Source organism: Nipponia nippon, unplaced genomic scaffold (genome assembly GCF_047370975.1).
Source record: "Nipponia nippon isolate SJK-2023a ecotype South Korea unplaced genomic scaffold, ASM4737097v1 scaffold_4, whole genome shotgun sequence".
Classification (NCBI taxonomy): Eukaryota; Metazoa; Chordata; class Aves; order Pelecaniformes; family Threskiornithidae; genus Nipponia; species Nipponia nippon.
In genome coordinates, this window is record NW_028262358.1 from 53,218,853 (window position 1) to 53,235,168 (window position 16,316).

General features: G+C 40.9%; 1 protein-coding gene across 3 annotated transcripts in view; it reads right to left on the reverse strand.

The window, feature by feature from the left end:
- The window catches only part of EPM2A (EPM2A glucan phosphatase, laforin), a 44,983-nt gene that overhangs the window by 22,540 nt on the left and 6,127 nt on the right, over positions 1-16,316 (reverse strand). For all 3 annotated transcript variants that reach the window (XR_015708351.1, XM_087775423.1, XM_087775425.1), the window contains exon 2: positions 7,816-7,990. Coding sequence is in view for 2 of the 3 variants with exons in the window: in XM_087775423.1 (XP_087631549.1) it covers positions 7,816-7,990 (175 nt within the window). In the remaining variant the exon portion in view is untranslated. The remainder of the gene's footprint in view (positions 1-7,815; positions 7,991-16,316) is intronic.

Below are 16,316 nucleotides of genomic sequence, written 5' to 3' on the forward strand. Positions count from 1 at the left end.
CCACATTAAATCACTTATAAAATGTTATGCTGTTTACACTATATATAGGAACAGTTCAAAATTATTAATTTATCAATAATGCCAACAACATACATTGTGGCTTTATAGAAAGAGGAGAAAACACTCAGAAAAGCCGGTGAATATTAATGATGCCTGCCATTTGAAAAATCGCTGACATAAAAATATTAATAGTTCACAAGTTTGCTAGTTTGCAGTCCTGTTTGCTGCCAAAATCATTCCCTCCCCCAATTTTATCATATTTAAAAAGAAAATTTACCATTCATCAGCCATTACTTCAACAGTGTCATCCCAATGTCTAGACGATATTTTGTGTCCCTCAGCCACTGCAGTACACAACGAACCTGGCAGCATGCTGGCTAGTCTCCATTATCAGATTTAACAGACCAGACACTGTTACAGAAGGAATACTGGGAATTCAAACACTGATGACAGTCATGCGAAAAATCTTTAATCTAAAAGCTCTGTGATTTTTTCTTCTGGCAAAATTCACATCACCCGTTCTAATGCCAGATTTTGCTTGTTACTATGGCACGTACAAGATATGTGATTAGAAACGAGTAGCTGAGATCCAGGAGTTCCCATTTCAAGCTTCTTTCTAGTGCTCAGGTAGAAGGTAGGTCACGGCGAGGGAACCAGAGCTGTGCTGACAACAGTTATTTGCTAATAGAAAAACAAAATGACTGAAAACTGAGTTCCCTCAATCCAGTTCATCCACAGTATTACAACGGTACCACAGCTTGTGACTGCACCGCTGGCATATCCTAACTATATTCCTGAGCACAATTCATAGGACTGAGATTTGTGGCTAACTCTCTGATAGGCTGGCTTAGGTTATCCCAGCCAGGTGCCATCCTGCCCATGCAAATTCACACAACTTGGAAAAGCAGAATCAGTTTTCAAGTTTTTTAGCCATAGTTAGGGAGGGCGCAGTGTGGGGAGTTCATGAAAGGAGAAACTTTTTGTTTGGATGGGCAACAAATGTGGAAGAAAAATGCATTTGTTACCCAATACAGGGATACATCCAAATTAAATAAATGTAAACAAATAAGGACTTTAAAAATGGATAAAATTCTGACCTCATGTTTGTCTTCCCACTCTTGCTCCTTTTCCCTCACACTGACTCTTAATTTTCAAGAACATAAAAAAATGCTTAAAAATGACTCCTTACAGCGGTTTGAAACCCATTTTCTTCACAGCAGAGACTAGTAAAAGCATTTCACAGCTCCAGTTGAGGGCGATATAGAAAAAAATGAAGATATACAAGGGACACAAAAAATAGAATTAATATTTAAACCATTCTATAAAAGATGATTCCCATTGGTAAGTAAATAATGGCTCTAATTTAGACTAGTTTAAGACTATAGCTCAGTATAATAAAACAAAATTAAAACAAGTGGTCAAATGTCCTAGTTTATGGGATAAACATATCACAAAATACAGAATATATTCATTATTTAATGTATAACATGGCCAGATAACTTTACAGTTAGAGCCCCAAGTACTGAAATCAAAGGCCAAATTCCTATGGTTGTTAAGTGTTTTCAATCAGGATTATTTTACTAGAATACAACTGAAGACTTTTGTTCCAGATCTTATTATTTCTTACTCTTTTCTCTAATATTGTTACCACAAGCATTCTTTAGACACAGGGGACAGCTAGCTCTCAGCTTTTAATGTTAATTACGGTAATCTCTGTAGACGTCATCACCTCTTCTCTTAATTCATAATGTAGGCATAAAGTATCAGTTCAGCTTTCTACTACAGTAGCATAGTTCACTGCACTCTAGGGTTTTTTTGTGACAGCTTCCTCTTTAAAGCCTTTTTTATAATTCGGTAATAAAAACATTACTTCAGAATTACACTTAAAACAGAAGGATATTTTATTTTGTGAATGAATTAAAACCAGTAAGGCAGAAGAGAAGTTAAAGAGTAAAAATAAATAAAAGTGCTTCCTCTTATATTTTTTCCAGTCGCATAATTCAAAGGTAATTCTGACTTCATATTGAACTGAGATGGATATTATTCATTAATATAGGCTAGGGATGGGATACAAGATCAAGATGGACATACCTGGCCCTGATTATCTGCAAACAGGTGTCTTCAAGCACAGCAATGCTCAAGGCATTGCCTAAGGACAGCTTCCCACTGACATCTGAGACGTCCTATAGCATCTGGAACATCTGGGCTCACAGATATGGCCAAAGAGCTCTAACAAAGCATGTTGCTGTAGTGCAGCAGCTGGAGACCAGACAGTAAACTCTAGAGCATCTCAGATGACACTAGACATCAACATTCAAGCAACTAGAGAGGATGTTTAAAGTCTCATTATAAATCAGTAGAGATCTCATCAGCATTGTCGGTGGAGTTTGGAGACCAATTTGATTCTTTGATTCACTCTAAAGTAGACATCTAGTCACAAGTGAGTTGAATTGCTGTATATAGACACACGAATTCAGTGGTCTTAATCTCAAGCTGAGTCCTACCACAGATGTCTTTAAGTGTATCTTTAAGTTCATCAATCCCAGCAGTGTTCTAACATTCAAATAACAATAACTGCGCCTCCTATGACCAAAATAAGTGAACAGAAGTTACATTATTTCCCTTCTCCAGTAATTCTCAGGCAAAAATATACCCAAGCAGATTCTTGTATTCCACCCCAATTAAAGATGCATGTCAATCAAGTAAATGCTCATTTTCTTCACAGGAGAATTACCACAGACAAAAGGAAACTCAGTGCTCATACTGCTTTAGCGCCTCAAGAAGGTAAACAAGAAGCATCTGGATTTTGCCCTGGATCATTCCTCATCCACTCACCTATCTACATTAACATTTTAGTACAAATCAGGAGAGCACATTTTATGTGACTCTCCTGATGATCCCCACTTAACACTTAAAACCTATATTAGTATGGCAGTGCTGAAGGAAACAGTCTTACCAACAAGCTACAAAGCATTTGGAAACACTACATCATAAATTAAGTTTAGTTTGCAACCATCAAGAAACAAACAAACAAAAATAGTATTTCCAAGCACAAGGGTTTATTTTCTTTTATCTTTTATCTTACTGGCAACCCGTCACAAGTGGGGTCCCCCAGGGATCAACATTGGGCCCAACGCTATTCAATATCTTCATAAGTGATCTGGATGATGGGATCAAGTGTAGCCTGATGAAGTTTGCTGATGACACCAAACTGAGTGGGGAAGTAGACACTCTGGAGGGGAGAGCCACCCTGCAGGAAGATCTGGATAGGCTGGAAGAGTGGGCTAACAGGAACCTTATGAAGTTTATCAAGGACAAGGGTAAGGTCTTGCACCTGGGAAAACATAATCCAGGAGTGCAGCTCAGACTGGGATCCACCCGGCTAGAGAGCAGCTCTGTGGAAAGGGACCTGGGGGTCCTGGTGGACAGGAAGCTCAACATGAGTGAACAGTGTGCTGCTGCGGCCAAGAAGGCCAACAGGATGCTGGGTTACATCAAAAAGGGCATCACCAGCAGAGATAAAGAAGTCATTATCCCTCTCTGCTCAGCGCTTGTCAGGCCACACCTGGAATACGGGGTACAGTTCTGGTCCCCGTTATACAAAAAAGATGTGGACAGGCTGGAGGGGGTCCAGAGAAGGGCCACCAAGATGATCAAGGGTCTGGGAAGCCTGCCGTATGAGGACAGGCTGAGAGAGCTGGGTTTGTTCAGCCTTGAGAAAAGGAGGCTTAGAGGTGATCTCATCACCATGTGCCAGTACTTAAAGGGGAGCTACAAAGAAGATGGAGACTCCCTTTTTACAAGGAGTCACATGGTGAGGACAAGGGGTAACGGGTACAAGTTACTCCCAGGGAGATTCCAATTGGACATGAGAGGTAAATTTGTCACAATGAGAACAGTCAATCATTGGAATAATCTCCCCAGGGAAGTGGTTGACTCCGCTACGCTGAACATGTTTAAGACTCAGCTGGACATGGTGCTGGGCCATCTCGTCTAGATTGTGCTAGAAAGGTTGGACCAGATGATCCTCGAGGTCCCTTCCAACCTGGTATTCTATGATTCTATGATTTTGCTTTATTTTGTCTTCCAGAAAAAATTAGGGATCTAAACACTGATGATAGCAACACATTAGTCAAGTTTACAATTTGTTGGATTATATCCAGTTACAGGAACATCCCACACACTCCATAAACATGAAGTATTAATATTTAATGGCCTTAATATTTAAGTGCAAAAAACTAGCCTCAAAAAATTGTTGTCAGGACCCACGGCTACTCTCATGTAATGACTCCCCCATTGCATTCTTTTACATTTAAAGCTGATTGATTGTGTATTTTCCTCTAAAATGTTTAGCAACCATAACAATACTTCAGTTAGACATTAGCTATTGTTGTCTAAGGAATTCACTTACAGAATCCAGTTTAGCTGCATTCTCTTTGCAAAGCATGTAAAAAATATTTTTCAGATTTAGGAGATATGACCCATAAAAAGGACACACAACGAATAAAATTACAGTTATGAAGACAGTAAATTTGAAACGCATATTATTAAAAATTAGACACCATAGATGGCATCGAAGTATATGTCCTAAAATGAAGAAGTGGTGGTCATACATCATATTCGAATGAGTAGGCAAAAAGTATGGGAACTCGCTACTTATCAGGGGTCGATTCAGGAACCTAAAATTAGTCTGGAAAAAGAAAACTGTAACTAGATGGCTTTTCCCCTCGGTGATATTCATTCCCGTAACACCTAATTCTGCCATCAAGCATCATTGTCTCCAACATATTATTTAAGGATTTGTAATTTCAGGTGTCACTCCCTCTCTTGCTCTTATGCAATGCCTTTCTTCTGAGAATTGCAGAGGTTTTTATATAAATAATAAGGTATATAACACCTATGAATTAGGAAGTTCCACATTTCACAGATGGAACTGAAACAGAGCTAACATGCCCCAGATTTACAAATTTTCTGAAGTCATCTTCTCCCAGAAAAGATTACAATAACTCTAATTTGATTTGGAAAATTACTGTGTCCTAAGTGAACTCTCCTGCAATTTGAAGGTATCTTATTGCAGTAATATCTAACGCAAAAGAGATAGGGACTCTTCTTTTTTCCTGAATCAGATTTTGGTGATATGTGTCATTACATGCCCAAAAGAAGTGAACATTAATGCCACAGAGGTATCAGTCATGACTCTGTAGCTGTGGGCAAGTTCCATTTCACACTTCAAAAAAATTAATTCAAATCCTGCTATATTTAAAAAAATGCATCATATACTCCCTAATCTGAATGACCAACACAAAGTGAGTTCTCTAAATATAAGTTCTCTAAATATAAGTTTAAACATAAATTCGCTATTTATGAGAAAACACATCTATACTGAATAAGAAAAATCTGATTCCTCGGAGCCCTGCCGTCAGCCTCAGCAAGATTCAGAATGATTTTTGGCAACAGCAGGAAGCAGGCTCTTCTCATCCTGATGCAGCCCGTTTAAAGTTTAAGCACATGTTTTATGAAGAAGCAAGGTGGTAGTGAAGCTCAGAGCAACTGTTTCTAATTGTTGTGATTACACAGACAACAAATAAAATCAGGCCGAGGGCTCATGCGGAAGGCCATTTTGACAGAGAGAAACTTTCCTCTCCAGCTAATTTGCACGTGGCAATCCTACTAAGTGGAGCAACGTAGAGAAGGGGCTCACATCAAAAGTTTTCACTGATAAATCGCTTCTTTCCAGCTGCCACAGTTCCGTAAAGATCCTACAGCTGGTGACAGGACACAGAATTTGTGCTCATAAAGCTCCCTGCGGTACTGCTGCCTCTGCTACAGCATGGAAAAAAGTAACCTTAGCTGGATAACTACGATCTGATCATACACAGCTTTTAACCGTACAGGCAGAGGGACTGGCTTTTTGCTTTTGTTTTGGGGCTGCGTATCTTCAAAGTATTAAAAATAATTATGCAACAGGACTGTTATGGGGTATGCTCACTTAATATAGCTCAAAGAAATGAGATAAGAACTACTTACTGAAGATGTACATATAAGATTGCCTTGCAGTGAAGGTGTGTGTGAGAGAGGGGAATGGAGGAGGAGATCCTCAGCTGGAAAAGACTACACAGCTCAGAAAATTTTCTCCAAATATTCTTTAGTGAAATCTGCAGCTTTTTACCTGATCTTGGAAACATATAGGCATGCAGATAAGGCAGTATTAAATGGATCACTGCTGCCTCTGGAAAGGAAGATAAGTTAGCCTTTGGTGCTTAGATATTCGCTTTCTGGCAGCTGTTCTTCTTTCTCACAAACTTCCTCTGCCAAGCGAAGATTATTTGGGATTGACAAGTCAGTGCTTTGGAATAAACAAGATCTTTTCTCTGATAGGGTGTTGGAAATGGATGCTTAAGATACAGAAAACAGTATAGTCTGTCAGGCGTATTATATAGCTCGAGGGGGTCTCAGGGAAAAGGTACCAAGCCACATAAATACCTACATATGCCTAACTGTTTATGAATCCCTACTATTCCAAAGGATACCAAGAGAAGGAAATCTTTCCCTCACACACTGCAACTCTGATGAGAAGAAGACAAATCTGCTTCCTACACTGTGTGAGGGTGGAGGCAAAAAAGTAGAAAGAGGAGACAAGACCATGAGGTTGGAGTAGCTGAAATAGAGAAATTCACGCAAAAGCAATGCTAAGACCTAATGAAAGTACAAGGTGGTTTGATTTCTTAAAAAAATACATATCCCTTTGGGATCATTACCTACTCTGTAATCAACACCAGCTGCACGTGGCATATCAGGGCTGCCAGCATTCATGCAGTCATTATCAATCAACAAACAAACTTGCTGCCACATCCACAACTGGAGAGGAGGAAAAAGTTACAAATAGTCCCAAATTCCTCAGTGCCACTTTGTTAACCACCAGTGCTAAGGCTGCTGCTCCAAACACAACCTGTGCTTTATCTGCAGCCCTAAAGGGTGGGTGCCACCTTCTCTTTAAGCCTTACTGGCTCCTAATTCAGGCCAGGATGCTTCACTGGCGAGGCAGCAAAGAGGCACTTCAGACTCTCTTTCAGTGCAAGGTCTGGAGGTCTCTGCATCTTCTCAGTCTCCTTTCCCTCAAAGAGCAGCAGCAGTTCTAGCAGCACTTCTTGAACCCGGTACTTCAAAGATGAGCTATACTGTTACAGGAACCCAAGCTCACAAGGGTCTTCTAGACCCAACAGTCCATGGGAATTGGCTGGGCTCAAGCGAACACCAGGGAAGTACAAACATTAAAATGCCTTAAAAGACCTCCCTAAATTTTAGCATTTTTTTTGAAGGGCTTGCATACACAGAAGCAGATGTCATCTATAACAGCTGTCACTAATTGCAGTTGCTGCCACACGAGTGATAACATGATGCCCTAAAGTTCAGATGCTGGAATATATTCTTTTTGTTTCCCCAGATGATGTTCTGCAGCAAAATAAAGCCAAACCAAACACATTACATACACGCATACTCACATGTGTCTGGGGACAAGCACTTGAACATGACAGTTCGTCATAAATTTAGCCATAAATTACCAATAGTCATTTTCAGATACGATGCTGCTTAACATACCTGTACAGGTTGCAGGTATCCTTGAACTCAGAATCTCTCCTTTTTATTGCCAAAATTGACATTTAGTTGCAAAGAGGTGTTGAAACTTCATTAAGCTTTACTGTTACATATACACTACTGTTCAACACTTCAAATTCAAAGTTTGCTGACATCACGTCAGTACAGATTTTCTGTTTGCATACTTGACACAAGCCAAGCCCTGCACTTTTCTTTTACCTGGAGTAATGGATAGCCTGATGTCCTGCAATATTAAAATAGAAGTCAGTTGTATGTTTCATCTCATCGGTATGTCCAGAGACTTCAATCCAGTGTGCTATTGGGAGGCAGTAAACTCCATCTACTATGTTGCTCTGGTTATAAACACAAATTCGATCATGATGGGGCCCATTACCTAGAACAGAAGAAAGGACAATTGCAGGCTGTGCATCCGGAAAATCTTCTGAAAGATTTGTAGGAGATGAGAACTGAGTATTTAAGGCAAGGAGTGGTGTTTGCTGCCTGTTCAGACTGTATTTCTCATAGCACATTAACACCTCAAATAGTTGTAACAGAAACGCTGCCAAAGCAAATGTTCAGCATTAAAATCAATTTTTGCAAATTATTCAAAAAGCATTAAAACTGTATAAGACCCCCAAATCATCAACCGTGGCACTTAAAATTTCAAGAATAATTAAAGTTCCTCATCTGATGTCTGATAACATGTGACCTCCATGTTCAACGCTTCTGCTGTGTGACCTCCCTCTGGGGGATTCAGCTTGCTGTGGCCCGAGGTCTAGCTCTGACACGGCACAGCAGCGTCACCGTGCCTCAGGCTTACTTCTAAGGAAATTGCCAAGCTACAAGAAAGACCTCAAAGAAAGCACCAGGTACAGCTGTGCAAGCTCAGAAAGGTAAAACTGCAAACAAAGGTAGGACTGGTGACACTGGAATTGTTACCAGCTTAAGGATTCAAGAGGAAAAACACCAATGCGGAAAGGCATCAAATCCCAAAGAAGAAAAGTGAGCAGGCAGCAGACAGAAACCCGGCAGCAATGAAGACCTGTTTCAGGGCGAAGCGATGGGTGGTCCTCCTCCACCTCATTCACAGCTGCCTGGCCAGCAAAGACTCTTCAGGTGCCCTGCCTGGGACAGGATGCACACCGAGGCCTAGCCTAGGAACTCATTAAATCCTACCTGCCTTTTATGTTTGCTAACTGATAAAACAATCGCTTTGTACTCTTCGGATACACGTCCTGCTTGCAGAGTCTGTTCATATACAGTGAAAGTTGCCCAAAGTGACCCAGAGAGAGACGGTCATATCTGCAATGCTGAGCGATCACAGTTACCTAAAACAGCCTTGTCTAAAGGAAGAAATTTTTCTTACGGTTTTCCACTACCCAATATCCATTACCCCTTCTTCTTCTCTTACAGCAATAGCGTGAGCTTTAGTACAGAAAACCAATTTTTAATACCATGCCAGAGTAAGCAGCTTGAATTGAACCGGGTCATGTCATCAATCAAAAGGTTATCTAGCCTCCAAAAATTCAGTACATGTATATTGTCCCCCTCCCATTTTTACATACTTATTGTAATACTAATTGCCATGTAGGAATTATTGTGCAGATTAGAAGTGACCTAGTCTATGGTTTGCTTTTAATGTAAGCCTGTTACACTTATACATTATTAATGATGTTAGAACATTTCTGACTAAAATTATGTCCAAAGGAATATCTTCAATTTCACACTGCACATAAATGAATGACCAGCTTCCAAGCACCACAGTTAGGGAAATTTGCTAGAGCAAGAGCATTTTGAGACATACATTAATGCAATGATTAGAGAATAAGACTAACATTTAATACTAAAGCTCAAACAATCTCCTTATTTCCAGATGACATGCAACACTTTTTATCGTAATTGTGAAATACTATTATTTACCAAAAAGAAAATACTAGGCAGAAAACTATTTTCTCTTTCTATATTGCTGAACCATTATGCATCATATGCAATGGTATGACACAGCTTTTGATAAATAAGGTAAGCAAGATCAGTATATAGCTCCTGAAGCTACAGATCTTACCGCTATATTTTTATCTCACGTTTCTAATTGTTTTCACATTCTTACCGCTTTTAAACAATATTTGAAGACAGCAGTATACATCAACAAATACAACAGCATAGCAAAGCCTGTGGATGTTTATGACACTTAATTGACTTCATGTATTCAGCAAAATCTTTACAACCACAAAGAACACGTTGCCTTCCCCATTTGACTGACAACTGTCTGTAGCGATGCACATCACCATGGCCCTGCCCAGCCATCACAAGGCTGTGTCTGATCCTGACTCCCACCCATGGGCAGACATGCAGTCCCACCCTCAGCCCTATCCCCAGGAAGATGCCCGATGCCCGGGGCTGGGACTGTCCTGGTGCCCCCGGCTGCCTGCTCCTGGCTGCCAGCCCTGTTGGGTGTCCCTGCAGCCCCCGCAGCCCCCAGTCCCCAGGGAGCCGCCAGCCCTCACTGCACCCTGGCAGGTTTGAACAATGTTCTCAGGATCTCTGGCTCTTTGCTACTCCCAGCCCTACTTTTCCTTGTACGCGAGCACCCTTGTACCCACTCCAGCTCCCTCAAGGACTGTCCCTTCCATTGCTCACAGCTGTTCCTCTCTCCCACGAGGGCTTCTGCATGAATTTTTGCAATCGCAATCTTTGATCTCTCCTTCCTGCTTAATTTCTTCTTTCCTCGAGGTGCTAATCAGTCCTACAAGACAACAAAGCCTCACTCTTCTTTGTCTTCATGATCTCAATTGCATCACTACATGCTTCCTACTTTCCCATTTCCAACTGCTGCTGCTTGAGGTGCATGTACTTCTGTCATTTGCCAGTTTTAGTGTCCATCCTCCTTCTCCTCCAGTTTTAATTCTTGGCTCTTTTTTCCTTCCTTTTCTATCATCTGCCTTCTTAAATGGCAGTAACCTCCTTGCCTTGTAACCTTTTCATCTTCACCATCATTCATTCCCTTACCTAGCCTACAACCACACATGAAAGCGGGGCCAAGAGTAAATTGCCACAAGACGTTTGTTTCATTTGTTCCCTCAAACAGGTTTTGTCAAACCTCATTCTGAAAAGCTTCCTTCTCTAATTGTTATTTATTGCTGTTGATTTTTCTGCACCACTCAACCTCACCTTCCTGCTGTGGCCTACAGTCAAACAGGAATCTCAAAAAGCATGTTTCCATTTTGGCTGTAATACTCCAGTAAACAATAACAGCTTGCATTCATGACAGTTTTCATGAGAATTGCACAGATCTTTACTACCCCTTACATTACATACTGATCTGTGAATTAATAACCCTCTTACCGAAATATGATGTCCATGCAACAGAATGCATAGGAATATACATTCAACATATATATATTCATGTGTGTGTATACATATTCATGTATATATTCATTTATATATACATGTACATACATATATATTCATGTACAGCAATATAATTTCAGACAGGAAGGGGAGAGCGCTACCATCTCCAAGAAATACTAATTTAGAGGACAGTATGATCATACCGAGCTGCTCAGGAAGCTGAATTCTCCATTCCCCTTACAAGAATTATGAAAGAAGGCGATTACCACCATCAGGATCTCACTACCCAGGCAATATCCAAATGATACACAAGTGCTTCTCGCCACAGTTTGCTTCACAAGCCACATTTAACAAATAAGTTTCAAAAAAAGAGAAAATTGTTGTATCAGTTCACATCATGCTTCTGCTAGCACAGTTTGTCACAGGAAAACCATAAGATTTTGCATGCCATAAAACAACAATGCAAGGAAACCGTTTCAGAAATAGAGCCAGATGACAAGTTTGGAGGAGTACTGTAGAACTCATCTATTAGAGCTGCTATAAAAGGGCTAAAGATTGAATTCTCTCAACTTTTAGCTTCCAGAGTCATTTAATACAAAAATAAGTCAGCCAATGAAACCAACTTTCATTAAAGGTAACTTGATCATAAACCATGTTTTAAATAGAAAACTATTAGCACCACTTACATGTTGTGTTATATGTTTGCAGAACGTATACAGCTGGGAAAATGGGCGCAGCTTGGGTGACAAGCAGAAATCATTAACTGGATAATCCTCAGTTCTTCCTTTTCCACCCCTATCTTTTTAAACCTTTCCTCATGAGTTCCCTCTGTCTGAAGGAAGGTGCATCAGCCTCATGGTATGAGGTACATCCAGGCAAAACTTGCCTTAGTCTCATCTTAGCACCCTTATCTCTGCTGATGGAGCAGCCTCCTTGCATCTCCTTTGCAGTAGTTCCATGACTCCATCAGACTCAGACGAGCTGGCCCAAGACTTCTCACAAGTACAGGAAGAGTTTGTGCCAAGAATAAAAAAGCTTTCGGAGTCAGAGGCAGGATAAAAATCTGGCACACTAAGTGAAACACTTACTCTCCCCTCCCTCACCCCAATAGGCTAAGCAAAGTCCTTTCTGGATTTGGATCCCTGGAGCATGGGGACTTTCCCATGCCCAGGACAGCAAGTTGGGCAGGGTGTTAGCTCCAGGCAGCGACCAACAGCACCACAGATCAAAGACCACCACTTCTTCGCTCTCTCTGGTCCAGGGCTGTTTGTGGGGTGTAGTTGGTTAGTTTGGGATGAAATCCGCAGAAACCGATTCTTCTCAGTGCATCAGAAATGTGTTGTGGCCCTAATTTATTACCTTCTGCTCAGGCACCAGAGAGAAAAGATAGAGGCCAGTGCAAGGAGAAGCGCCACGAGACTGCGTGTATGCAGAGTCTGGACGTGTCTGCTCATGACTGAAGCTGCCCATACACACACCAACTTCCTACTCCACTTATTTCCCTCACAGGTCCCAGTTATCTGCATTACCTGAAAGGCCACCGCCCCTTTCGATCTCCTAAGTGACTTCCTAAGAAGTCAGACTCGGCAGCCCATCTCCACAGAAACTCAGCTTTATTACTCACTTCTCAAATGCACAAAGCATTTCACAAAGTAAATTACCAAAACTGAAGGCCTAGTGCTGAAGTTTAGTTTCTGTACCTGAAGCTCGGAAAGGTCCTATCTATGAGCTGGGAAGGCTATCCTGACCATGCTGGGCAACCACGTCTGTCAGGGTGCCTGTTCATCACCGCCTGGCATGGCACAAACAGAGAACGTTCAGGGCTTAATTCGCGGCAATCCAAGAGATGCTTCCAGGACCACAAGTGCATATCACATCTTTACCAGCAACAAAGTGTGCACCACTGGCCAGGCCCAGGCACATACCGCTCATGCAGAGATTGAGTGGCTGGAGGATTTTGCACCCCTGTTACAAGCTGGGTGCTAGGAGGGAAACAGCTTGAATCATACCAGTGCTGAGCGTGAGGGCATACTGCAAAATCCCTAGGGGAGCTCCAAGGCAAATTCTCACCAAAGGGAAACCTTTGGTGCGTAAATTGTTCATGTAAATACGTCTGTCCCCTTACGCTGACTAGTCTCCCCAAGCTTACCCAAACCTTGTACAAAGACTTCAAGATACTTTAAATAAATGCCCATGACTCCCCCAGTCTCCAGACTGGGAATTCATCACCACTCTCATTTAAAGGCCCTGCTCAGGCACAGCAGCTGCGTGCCTCTTCACCAGCATTCGCAAGACAACAAAAGCACTGGTCTCAGAACCAAATGCTGGTTTTTCACATGTTGCTCACAGCACACTACATCAGACCACTGGGTAGGTTTCCAGGTACTTTTAATATGAAATAAACAATTATTTGGGTGAAATTTTAATTTTTTTATAGTCAAGAAAACATCGCGCAGCCTCAAAGATTTGGGGGAATTTTAATAGCATTTCAACTTTTCTGTTCCTAAAGCAGTAAAGTAAAAAAGTAAAGCAAAGAAAATCAAATCTGTTTTCCACGCCTGTTCATCTTTGCAGAAAAGAAAACAAGCACAAATGCCCTTTGAGAAAGGGCAATACACAACAGGAAACACACGTTTTTACAGCCCAAACCACTCTAATTCAGTATTTTTCTTCATCGTGTTTTCATTCATGTTGTTCCTATTGGGAAAACATTGGTTTAACTCTTTATTTTTGGGAGGCAAATACACAATTGTTTGAAAACACGTAAAATTCAACCATAAAAAAGGGTAAGTTAAATATCTGAAAAGTACTGATCCTCCCATTAATTGATCATGTGGACTTTCCTAATTAAAGAACAAAAGGAATTTGGACGAGTTTGTTAGAAGATACAGGTCCCAGTTTAACTGATAGGGTAGCACTCTTTCCTTCAATAAGGTCCAGAACGATTTTGTTTAAATTCCACCTTTGTGACTCTTCACAGCAAAAATGCTTATCTGAAAGAGAAACTTAAAAATAAGTTTCCAGGCGTTACATGATAAAATCCCATTGCTTTTGCAACCCACCTGTTGCTCTCTCTGCTGCGGATGGTTACGCAGCAGAATCCACCGATGCAGGCAACTGCTGGAGAGCAAAGCAAGCAGCAGCCCCGCTTACGGCTCAAGCCTCACAGAGGGCTCTTTCACAATCTGCATGACTGCACGTATGGCTCCTGGTTTAATGCACACGGAGGATGATCAAAGTGGCATACGAAGGCAGCTAGCTGCACAAACAACCAAATACAAGATTAAAACCAAAGATCTCCACGTAACTGATTAATGGCACTGGCAAAAGACAGAGACAAGAACGAAACAACGGAAAAACAGATGAAGATACAGTAAGAAAGAAAAATATGTCCAAAGATCAAGGACTGGAAGAAGATAAGCAGGGACCAGAAGAGGATCTTATGAAATTTGAGCTAACCACATGCGGTAAACAGAATAAAATAGTAACTGCAGGTTTTTATTTGTATTACAGCAGTACTGCAGAGATGAAAAAAGTATAATCCAACAGTCTACCAGCAGCACAGACTCATCTTGACACAGAGGACGACTGCACACAGATTGCATAGTGTTCTGCGAGAGTCACACTGGTGAAATTATCAGCTTGATCCTAAAACATAATGCGTGAAATCTAGGCCAATGAAATTTCTCAGCACCGTTAAATGTCGTGAACAAAAAAAGACTTGAATGGATGGAGAAGATTGCCTCTCCCACTGTCTCCGCAGAGCTCTTTGCAGCAAAGCCACTTAGTGCACTGCTCAGCCACAGCTCTCCCAGCTACCAGCTTGTTGCACACCTTGCTGGGTTTTTTTTTTCTGTTTTTTACTGTGTGAGGGAAGGCATGTAGGAACGCCGGGGCACAGCAGCAGCTGTAGAGGTGCTGTGTATCTCATCCCTGCCCTAGCCAGACCCTGTGCCAAGACATACTGCTTCCAAACCTCCAAACCCCAGCAAGGTCAGCATGTTTCTCAGTTCACTGCTACCTTTGAAAAACCACAGGGCTACTCAGATGACCTCAGATAAGCACATTAGCTTCAATGGCAATTAACGAATCCAAACAGCAAGCAGCCATGCAATTTTCAGATCACCTACTTTCAAATCATTAAGAGCGAAGACTTACTTTTTTAATCTTTGTCATAAATTTTGCATGAACCAGCAGGCTTTACACGTCAAGTCAAAATTTTAAGTATGCCTAAATACTGTAAGTAATTACATTTGAAATACTAAATGAGGACCTTTAACAAGGTAAATGAACATCTTGAGTTCATGCTTAGAAATTCCCCTGGAAGAGTTTAATAACATCGTAAACACTATAAACACTCTGGAGGCAGAGGAATGGGGAAGCACTAAAGAACAGATTTTTTAAAAGCATAGTAACAGAACAACAGGAACTAAAGGAAACATACGGAGAAAAAAGTCTCACAAAATGAAGGATTTAAAGGATTAAGTAATTGCTAGCTTCCTTATCTTTCATACCAACATTACAATGAAGAAAAGCCTGAAGTCCTATTTTGGACCTGATTCTCAGAGTTATCTGAATGCACTACTGCATGGTGTCATTATCAGACATTACTCTAACTGGACTTCCATCACTACACTTACAATATTCAAATTTACTTACCCTTTACACCAGATCCTGTCACAAAAGTCTCCCTGCTGCCTAACTGTTTGAGTGAAATTCAATCTCTGATGTCTTGAAATAGGACCTGTCTCAATCCCACCGAGGCTGAATTGCTATCGATCGTTAAAAAGCGGAGAGATGGGAGGCTGAATTCCCCTTGCTGGAACTGAGCTAGGCCAGGTATTCTGGCAGTTTGAACCTGCCACAGGCTCTTAGACTGGAGTCCCACCTTCCTAAAGTCTCAGTAAAGCCCGTGAATAGCTGTCCTTTGTTTTTACACCTCTGACAAATAGCGCCAAATAACACATTTTAATTCTGTATGTCATGTACTAACCCTTACTTGTATGCTTAATAAAAACACACTTACTCTGCTTTTTAATGCTACGTTTTCTGCTGTCAATAAACCGTCTTCCCTTTAGATTCTGAAAATGGTGAATATCTTGTATTACTTAAATACTTAACATTACTATAAGACAAAATTGGTAATTTGCCACACCTAGTTCACTAATGCCTTCTTCCTGACTGCTTTAATTTTCAGAAATGTTTCCTTGCATTTGCCAACCCAAAAGAGGTATCACAAAAGCAGAAGATCATTTGTATCATACACCGCACATTTATTTTCTACCAGACTTAAAGCAGATTGTTTCAACTTCTCATTTGGTAGGGCTGATATATATAACCAAGGAAACAAGTTTTAAATCTATTAAAATCTA